This window comes from Mandrillus leucophaeus, unplaced genomic scaffold, assembly GCF_000951045.1.
Source record: "Mandrillus leucophaeus isolate KB7577 unplaced genomic scaffold, Mleu.le_1.0 Scaffold1589, whole genome shotgun sequence".
Lineage (NCBI taxonomy): Eukaryota > Metazoa > Chordata > Mammalia > Primates > Cercopithecidae > Mandrillus > Mandrillus leucophaeus.
In genome coordinates this window covers 89,690-100,670 of record NW_012101575.1, presented here as the reverse complement: position 1 = coordinate 100,670, position 10,981 = coordinate 89,690, and the positions used below count along the sequence as shown (strand labels likewise).

General features: G+C 40.6%; 1 gene segment (V, D, J or C); it reads right to left on the bottom strand.

Moving 5' to 3' along the window:
* Positions 1 to 3,265: 3,265 nt before the first annotated feature.
* Positions 3,266 to 3,768, bottom strand: LOC105536384. The segment is given in 2 exon segments: positions 3,266 to 3,588; positions 3,714 to 3,768. Coding segments are annotated over 2 exon segments (378 nt in total).
* Positions 3,769 to 10,981: the final 7,213 nt, after the last annotated feature.

Here is a 10,981-nt window from a genome sequence, read left to right as displayed (position 1 = left end):
GTGTCCTGAGTCAGGTACTGACTGCAGAGTATTGTTCCTCCAACTTCACCAGTAAGCCATGGTTCTCTCAAATCCAACCTTCTCACTGCACCAATTTTGCCAAGAATATTTGCTGTGCACTGGTTGCCAACTTACCCAAATCTAGTGAGACAGAACACCCATGTACAACCAGTTACATGAAGTGGATTACTACCTACAGAGAGTCAGCCAGAGAAAGCACAAAGCTGCCAGGGCCTGATTGACTCTAGACCATGTATACCCCATGAGGACTGCAGCTGAGGGACCCTGGAATGCAGCCCACACTGTGTTTCATGTCTTAGAATCACAAGACACACTGGGCTAGAATGTTGAATGAATTCCTGTTTCCAGTAGGGAGAGAAACGGAGTCAATCTTGCTGTATCTGGCCAATGGTTTTCTCATCAATCTTGCTTTGTCTCTGACTGTTACATTTCCAGAACACTCTACAGTTATTCTTCACAACTACAAGCAAGAAAGGGAAGGGGACTAGGTTGATTCAAGACAAAATGGAACCTTTTCTGCAAATACCATAGTGAAATCATAACTCAGCAATCCTTTTGTGACTGGCTTATTTCACTTAGTGTAATGTCCTCTAGTTTCATCGATGTTGTAGTATGTTTCAGAATTTCTTCTTTTAAAGCTAATTTTCCCTTTTTAAAGCTACAGTATGCTATTGTATGTACATACCACATTTGGATGACCAGTTCCCTCCTTTGTGAACATTTGAGTTGCTTCTACCTTTTGGCTATTGTGAATAATTCAGTTCTGAATGTGAGTATACAAATATTTCCTTAAGTTAATGTTTTCAATTACTTGAGTATATGTCCAAAAGTGGAATTGCTGAATTATATCGTATTTCAATTTTTAATTCTTCGAAGAATGGCCATATGGTTTCCCACAGCAGGTGGGCCATTTACATCACCATGACAGTGTCCACAGGAGTTCCAGTTCCCTAAATTCTCACCAAGACTGGTCATTCTCTGTTGGAAAAAAAAAAAAAATCATAATAAGTGTGAGGTGGGTTTTGTTTTTATTTTTCTAAGGATTAATAATATTCAGCATTGTTTCCTATGTTAGCTAATTAGCTCTAAAGAATCTTGCTTAGAGAAATGTACTATTCATGTACTTTCCGCATTTTTAATCGTGTATTTTATTTTAACGTTGATGTGTAGGACTTATTTTTATATAACAGATACTATTAACCTATATCAGATATATGATTTACAAATATTTTGTTCTATTCCACATGTTGCATTTTCACTGTGTTGATTATGTCATTTGATGCACATTTTAAATTTTTATGTAGTCTAATTTATCTTCTTTTCTACTTTTGCCTGTATTTTGGTGTTAAAGGTGTTGGTATTTAAATGTCTATAAATACTGAGTTACTATGCTGAGAAGGTCACACTGCACCATGTCTCTGATGGTGGAGCTAAGAGTTTTACACTCTCCCATTTTGTACCAGGGTACAGTTGAACTACGTGAGAACCCATTGGCTTTCCCGAGCTTATTTGTCTTGCATTTTTGGTGACGTGGATTGTTGTTCACATTGGCTTCCTCTGGCAGGTCCTCCTGGAAAGCATTATATTTAGCCAGAAAAAAGGAGGCTGTGAGTGATGTCACTGTAAACAGTGTGTATTCCCTGTTGCAAATGTCAAATACATGAAGCATGAAAGGATTTACTAGAGGATATTAAATTTCTTACAAATTGTTGAAAAGCCTTAAGGAACAGGCTCCAGGCAAAGCCTCTGGAACAATTCCAAGAATGGCACTGCTGGCGCAGGCTGGGGAGATGCTCCTGCTGCCTGAAACTCCACATTCAAGGTGTCTCCTGCAGAAAAGAGAGCAGCTCTTCTCACTACTGCCCCCAGAAGGACAGCAGCTCTGCTATCAACTACTAGAGATCTGACCCCTTTCTCTGACTGCCCAGCAGCTGTGTCACTACCGAGTGGTTTTGGATGGAGATGAAGGAGAGGAAATGCCTGATCTCACCCAAATATGATCATTTTCCTGGTCTGGGTCACAGCCAGGCAGCACAGTCCTGTGGGCATAGTATCTTCACTTGCGAAGTTCCTATCAACATGAGAATATCTTTCTTGAGTGTGAAAAAACTGAGGCAGGGAGGGTCAAGGTATAGCAAAAGGAGTACTTGGAGTTGCCTGAGCTGCCACTCTAGTTTCCCCAAATGTTTTCAATCCATTTAATTCATGATAATAAATGCCTTTCTGCCTAACCAGCCATAATCACTTTCCTTAGATCCAGATGATTCAGTGATAAAACTAAAGAGAAAAAATAAATACACTTTTCAACGTTTAAGCTAACCAGGAGGCTATCCCTGGTGTTTACACCTCCATATCCCACTATGTGTTTCATCTTCCCTTTGCCTCACTGGGAATCCAAGTGCAGGGAATTCTTCACATGACTGTGATCCCTAGAACTTCATCCTGATGACTGTTGAAATCTTCTCTGAGTTTTACCAGTGAAGATGGCAATAAATAGAAACATTCCAGAAGGTCCCCTAGGGCCCATATTTTCTGCACTTTCTCTCTAAAATATGTAAAATCAATTCTATTTGCTCTTGCTTATATGGGCTAGATCTATGGCCCCAGCACATACCCTAACGCCCTGTGTTGACAACTTATCCAGCATTGTACTAAGTCTAAATGGTCACATGCTTCTCCTATCATTTCTTCCAATTTAATGAAACAATTGTCATGTCAACTCTTTGGATTAAGAACCATCAACCAGTTCATCCACAATTTTTGAGATAACTTGATATAATTCTAGGATTCACTTTCTCCACCACTGTTTACCAGTCTGAGCCTGAGTTTTCCTGTATGCCCCATTTGGCAAATATTTCTTTGCAAATAAAACATTGAACTTAGAGATTCATCTCTACATTTTATTTAGACTTCAGTAGTTTACTCTAATTCTCTGTATTAAGCCTATTCCTGCTTAGAATACCTATAGTGGCTTCTCCTGTGTTATTTGAATTCCAACTGAAACTATAAACTAGACTCCTCAGGTCTCATGATCTCTGTCTTTATGAAATCAGGAGAGATATTGCTATGTCTGTGCAGTTGGGGCTAAGAGAGAGAAAAGAATTAGGGTGCAGAAGTGACTTCATGTCCCCCTCTACCAACACCATCAGAGTGTGGCTGCATCTGAGGAACACTCTCAGCCCATGGAGGCATCAGGAGGAGCAGCTGGGGCAGCCCAGCCTTACACATCTGCTTCCCTGGGGGTTTATGTTCGGGTTTGTAACACTGTGGGAGGATAACTATTATGCTGTAGACAGTAATAAGCTGCAAAATCTTCAGGCTGCAGGCTGCTGATGGTGAGAGTGAATTCTGTCCCAGATCCACTGCCACTGAACCTTGATGGGATCCCACTTGCCAAACTGGATGCATAATAGATCAGGAGCTGAGGGACTTTCCCTGGTTTCTGCTGATACCAGGCTAAATTATTGCTAATGCCCTGATTCGCCCGACAAGTGATGGTGACTGTGTCTCCTACAGATGCAGACAAGGAGGATGGAGACTGGTTCATCTGGATGTCACATCTGGCACCTGAAATTGGAAACATAAAAACAAATGTCCACAAAATTAATCATGTTGTAAGAGAGTTTCCCTGAATTATAAAGCAGTACTTAGAACCCTGAGCTGAGTAAACTGCTAGTGTTCTCCTTTCTTACCTGGGAGCCAGAGCAGAAGGAGCCCCAGGAGCTGAGTGGGGACCCTCATGTCCATGCTGTGTCCTGACTGGATCTGGTTCCTGCATGAAGTGTGACCAGCCTATTAATAAGTCTCAGGTCAGGAGGATGTGCTCTGGGAACATGCAAATGAGCAGGGGATGGGGCAGGCTGGGCACAGCAGAGGGGCTGGCTCATGTCAGTAACTCAGCACTGGCGCAGCGTCCCCAGGTGTCCCAGGTAAGACCAGGGTAGCACAAATTTGTCTGCAGATAATGTGTTTCTACTTGGGACTAGTTTGTGAAGAGAAACATTTTTTGGTTTCTTTTTGACAATTTGAAATATTCCTCAGGAGTCTATGGAATAATGTATTTCATTGGTGTATGGGGAGTACTTAGGAGGGTATTCTTTTTTGTAGGAAACACATGGTAAAATTTTAGACAGTACAATTCTCAGGTCTTCAAAAGACTTTCATATGATCCCTGTTAGGGAAGGGGGTACTTGTCATATACTTGCAACGTTTCTATGAGTTTAACATTGTTCCTTTCTAAAAAAATTAAAAATAAAATTTATTGACATGATGCTACATATATTTGTAAGTGTTAGGTAATGGTGTAATGCCACTGTTCTTACCAATATAAGATCAAGCAATTTACTTCAGATATACTAGGTTGATACTGTGTTTCCTCAATGCATGCAGCACTCACAGATTCACCATTATTAAGAGCTACAGGTCTCTGTTATACTCAGAGACTCAGTGGGCTGCACCTTATTCTTGTTTTGGGCACCTTCATAGTTTACCTTCTTTTCTGCCACTGAATATTATTTCCCAAAGTTCATCTTTCTTAGTGAGGGTAACGACTGAACAGAGCAGGTCCCTGCCATACACCATCAATGACACTTTCTTCTTTCACTTTTTATCAGTGAGTGGGAACATCTTCCTGACCCAGACACCAAGCTCCCTGTTAACATCTTTTGGAAGGAGACACTCAATCTTTTATCAAGCAACTGCCCATGTACATGGAGAAATCAGCTGGATCCAGATGAAACTGGACAGGGATTTGCACTCATTATATCTCACATCTCTAATGTGCCCAAAAATGTCCCAGCCTGGCTCAGTAACAGGGAAAGTGGATCCAACTACATCAGCATCAGTGGGCTGCAGCCTAGGGCTCCACAAAATTTTACTGATGCCTGACTAGGGGAGCCAAATCACAGTGCTGTAGCCTGGGCACAAACCTTCCTGCTGCTCTGTAAGCAGCCTGAATTGTAAGGGAACTTGCTCATATTGGGAGAAAGGAAGAAAGCTCCATTTGTTCTCTAAATGTTTGCTGAAAATGAACTGACAAAAGGAAGATTAATAAGAGAAAAGGCAAACAAAATTCATTAAAAGTGCAGCAGGATATCATTGCAGGGTGATTACCCAGATAACTCAATGAGATCCAGGTGTTTATATTTCCTTTCTAGGAAAGAGGGAATTGGGAAGTGTAGGCAACCTGGAGAGAATAGATGAGAATAGAAACACATCCTCAAAAGAGCAGGTAATCACCTGCCTGGGTAAAGTATCAACTTCCAGTCTCTTGTATTTTTGATTCCTCTTTTGGGTTAATCTTCCCTGATATAAAAATTTTCAGGATGAATTTTCTTGAAAATTGGTTTCCTTCTGAAGAATTTGCTTTTAGGCAAATAAGGGATATTTAGGAAAAGCCTTTTTGTGCATTTGCTGCTTTCTAAATGCCTTTGGTTTTTCATAATCATCATACAAACGCAGCATAGTTTGAGATGTTATTTTCTGGATTCCTTTACTTGCAACCCATCTGCCAAGATGCTGTTCCAGAGAGATGCAGCTACAGACTGAAAAAGCAGTTGACCCCTGAACAACGTGGAGGTTGGGGCACTGAGCACTGGTGCAGATGAAAACCTGTGTAGAACTTTTGCATCTCCAACTGAAGTACTAATAGCTTACTTTTGATTGGAAGCCTTAGTGATACAATAAATAGTTGATTAACCCATTTTTATGTTATACATATTATATACTCTATTCTTCCAATAAAGTACGCTAAAGGAAACAAATTAAGAAAACCGTAAAAATGAGAAAATATATTTACTACTCATTAAGTGCTTACTCACAGGTGACACACACAGAAGAAAATGTAAGTGGATCTGCAAATTTCAAACCCAAGTTATTCAAGGGTTAACTGTACCAGGATGAATGTAGGAGTCCCCATCTGTAGTCTAGGGTTTTCCCCTTTACTGTACCTCCGCTCATTTCAAATGGCCGTATCTATCTATCTATCTATCTATCTATCTATCTATCTATCTATCTATCTATCTATCTATCTATATCTATATCTTAAGTTCTTTGTGATCTTGGGCAGAGAGATCTGCCTGCATCCATTTCTGGCCAGGTGACCTGGAATGGGTCTCTCTTAGGAAAGTGCTATGGTTTGACTGTGTCCTACCAGAATCCATCTATTGTAAAATTAAATCTCAGTGTAAAGGTATTGCCATGTGGGGTTATTGAGACGTGTTTAGGTCATGAGAGTGGAGCCCTCTAGTGGAATACATTAATGCCACTATAAACAGAGATTGTGGGCCTGGAATCTCTTTCTCTCTTCTGCTCCTCTGTAGTGTTAAGACTCAATGCTCTAGGCAGCATCTTGAAAGCAGAGAAAGCAGACCTTAACCTGCCCGTACCTTGATCTTAAATTTCCCATTCTCCAGAAGTGTGAGAAAATACATTTCTGTGCTTTATGAATTACACAGTGACAAGGAATCTGTTATAGCAGCTTGAAAGAGAACAAGAGAGACAGCTCATAATCAGGGAGGACAGGATGAGGAATATACATACCTCAGTTTCCTCATCTCTCAGGTGGAACAGTCAAGAGGAATTTAGTCCATGTTTCTACATGTGGTTGATCTTCAGTTATCCTGAGCCAGGTAGGTTGTTGATGTGTCTTTTACCATTCATTTTCTGCTCCCTCCCTCATTTTTTTCCTTTCCTTCCAGTGTAAATTTGCTGCCTCAACAGGAATTTTCATTGCTGGTGGACCCAAACTAAGATAGTAAATAAAACCTTATACTTTTGTATGAGGGGTATTTCTCCTCTGAATTCTTATGATTTGTCTTTCTTTGACATGTAGGAATATTCAGGAAGCACTTAATTTTTTTTAACAAATCTAGTTTAGATTGAATTTATGCTGTGATTTTTGTTTTTCTGTGAGTTAAAACAAAAAATTAAGTTGTAAGCCACCAAACAGCTGAATGGACTCTCTTTTTGGCAGAGAGAACTTCAAAGAAATCTAAAAAACTAGGTTAGGCCATGACTGGCAGGTGGGTTTAGATGTACCTCATTATGCTCTCCTTCCTTTGGAGTTCAGACACAACTGACCAGCATTATCATTACAACAGAGACCTTTGGACTGACAAAACAGATGCTTTGTAGCAATAAGATACCACCATACTCCAACATGACAGAGAACAGGCCCTGAAGAAAATCTAAATATTTTCCCCTAAAAATATTTCTTTGACATATTCTGAAGTGGCCCTGCAAAGCTGCCTGTGGTAGGGAAAATTTGCATTCTGCAGAGAATCTCCTCCCCTTTACTAAGTCTTTTCCCAAGAGTCTGACAGATGTTTAACGTCTGATAAACAACATTCACCATCTACTTTGTTTGCTACCCACAGGTTTCATCTATGTGACAAGAATCTTGGCTTCCACACCCCCTTATCTAAACTCAAGCATTTCTTTATGATGAATTAACTCTTTAGGCATAGATTAACTCTTTCAACCAGTTGCCAATCAGGAAAGCTTTGAAGCCACCTATGACCTGGAAGCCCCTGCTTGAAGCCTTCCTACCTTTCCAGGACAAACTAATGTATATCTGATATGTATTGATTTATGTCTTTCCCTGTAATTTCTGTCTCCCTAAAGTGTTTAAAGCCAACATGTAATCCAACCAGCTTGGGCACATATTTGCAGGACATCCTAAGGCTGTGTCACAGGCCATAAGCCTTATCTTTGGCAAAATAGACCTATAAATTGATTGAGACCTGTCTCAGATACTGTTTTGTTTACACTGGGTCACAAACTTAAAAATCCTTTAAAACTGTCTACACATCAATAAATCTACATTAGAGAAAGTGGAGTGATCATGTCTTAACAGTTAAAGCTCACAATTTAAAGGAATCTGAGTTTAAGATTTTGTCCAGCTCTCTTGCTTCATAAAAAATACTTTATGATTTTTAAAATTTTACATTAGAGAAAAGCAGGTTTGAGGAATATATTTACTGTCAATGGAATGACTAATGTCCCCACCCCCAAAAGATATCCACGTCCTCGTCTGTGGAACCTAAGTGTTATATGAGTTATTAAGAAATTATTTTAGGCAGATAGAGAGGAAAAGGGGTCCTTGGTAAGGTTGTCTTTCTTTTTAAGCAGCTCCAGAAAAGTTTCTTGTCTAGCAGGAAAGCCCTGACTCTCAGAGTCAGGCTGGCAAGCTTTGATATGCAAATGCCGGCCATTAGAAACTGGTACCAGCAAACATGGTGATTCCCACCATCTTCTTCCCTGCTCCCACATATGCCTGGCACATGGCTGCCCCCACATATCCCCACGTGGATATAATAATTTGGCGCCCTACATTTGCGTATTAAAAGGCTAGTGTGGGAAGACCAGTTATTTTGCAGGCTACTTGAATGACATGCCTGGTCAAACCAATCCCCAGAGACCTGTAAAAATCAGACACCACTTCCTCCAGCCTCCTCATACAGGAGCCTCTTTTCTGCTGCACACACAGTTGTCTCTTTGTTTGAATCCCCCCTCCCTGTGTCTCTGTATGGGGGATCTGTTTTCTTCTTCTTTCATTCTTGCAGATTAAACCTTTTTCTTCTTAAAACCACTCCACGCGTGTCCGTGTTGTTTTATCCAAACTGGTGTGAGACCAAGAACCCTGGTGTTTCTCCAGTCATCGGAGCCGTATCATAAAATTTCTACCTTATGTAGCAAAAAGAGAACTTGACAGATGTAGTTAAGGACTTTGAGAATAAGAAACCTGGTTATCAAGATGAAACCAATATAATCACAAAGGTCCTTAAAATAGAGGACGATGCTCACAGTCAGAGAGGAGCTGGGACAATGGGGAGGGATGTGGTTTGAGGAAGGAAAGGGCCATGGAAGCAGAAATGTGGGAGCTCCTGGAAGATAAAAAGCAGAGGATCCAGTTCTCTTCTCTGTAGCATCCAGAAGGATTACAGCCCTATTGACACCTTAACATTAGCTCAGTGAGAATGCAGACCTCCAGAACTACAGGGTGATACATTTATGTTGTGTGAAGCCAATAAGACTTTGGCAATTTAAACTGCAGCGTTGGAAACTAATGCAAGGGGGAGAGACGTCTTTTAGCTCACTGAGCGCATGATTGTCCTCTGTTCTTGGAAATATTTCCATCTTCTTTTCTGGTGTCAGTTGTGACAAGGAACAGAGAAAATTTTTTCGAGAGAAGAGCTAGCACAAGAATTCTTTTTAGCTAGAAAATCTCTTTGGCAAAATCCCATGATTATCTCTTTTATGATCTGGGTATCACAGAGTTTAGGGATCAGAACTCACAGCACGTGACAGGAGGAAGAGAATTTTGTTTGTTGGTTTGTTTTCATATTAGGAGGGATAATTAGATTTTCAGGACACAATCTGAGAGGGAGACTGAGTCAGAGCTATTGTAAGAGAAAGAGGAGATGTGGAAGGAGTCAGGGCAATAAAACATGTGTCCCTGCTCCCAAATCTAAAAGAAAGTCATTGGTTTTAGAAGATGAAGCAAAGCTCTTCACCTTCTACCATCTCATGAAGGCTCAATTTTTCCCCAGAGTTTCTGTTCCTCCTTCACTCCCCTAACATTGCACTGTGGAGCTAATCACATGTGCCCTGAATCCCTATTCCTGTCCCAGGCTGGGAGAGGTTCTCTGTCCTCACCATGTCCAGCAGGCTAGAGCTGGTGCCTTAGGCACCAAAGGAGAAGAGGATGGTTTCTGTGCACGCGATAAGGGCTTTACCACAAGTTACATTTCACTACAATTCTAAGTAAAGTTTTGTGGAGTGAAGAGAACATATGGGCAACTTTATCTGGTGGGTTTGGAAGAGGCCAGGCTCTGAGAATGACAATGAATTCACATGTCTACTTTTCCGGATAGCAAATGATAGCTTTAGCAATTGTGGCAACGTGGACTTGGGTACACATGAGCAACACATGAGCGATGTTGTACCATCACCATCTGCACCAGTGCTGATTCAAGTATTGCCACCTCTGGGTACCTGACTCCCCATAGCAGAGACAAATACCATCAGAAATTTGGTGATAATTTGGAAATTAGATCAATTTCTCTGGAGGTGGCTGTAACATATTTGTACTAGGATTCTTCTGTATTCTTCATAAATGTTTGCCTTTTCTACTGACCTCTAATTGACTATTACAGTGCTCAGAATCTGTACGTTTTATTGATATGGGAATCTTTCATACTCAGGGCACTATTATGTGGGGAAAGAAATGAAACAATAGATACATGATCATAGCATCAACAGATCCTATCAAATACTTCACTCAACAGATCCTATCAAATACTTCGCCCAACAGGTCCTATCAAATACTTCACCCAAGGAAGTCCATGTGGGTATGACCTACTGACTTCAGACACTTTCCTTCAGTATGTACTGAATCTTTAAACTGATGACCATGTTAGCATGAAGCAACGGTTTAGGAAGCCCTAGGGCAGAAGTAGGAGCAAACTCTCTTATGATTCACAGGAACACAACTGGGTTCCATGGGTTTCCAGTCATGCAATTTTAGACCCTGCTGACCACAGGGCCTCATACATAGGAGTGGATGCCTTTACTTGTATCCTCAAGTGAAATACATGGAATAATCTAAAGTGAAACCTAAAGCTATGGCGATGCAGGGTTACCCAATGTCTATACACACAAGGGCAACCAAATAATTACCTATTTCAGCAAAGTTATCATGAAGTGATAGTTCTCTGTTCTGTATTTGGTGACAGGAGTATGTTAGGGAATATGTCTGGACTGAAAGATAGTGAAGAACACATGTCAAAATCAGATGATGATTACCCTCAAATTAATATAAACTAAAACTAGGAGTCATTAAAACAAAACAGATAAAAACATACATTTTAAAATAAATCCAAGAGTGATATGTGACCCAGCTTTGCTCCAGCTCTTCCAGAAGATAACAGTCTCCAGGGCTCAACAAGTGCATGCACAT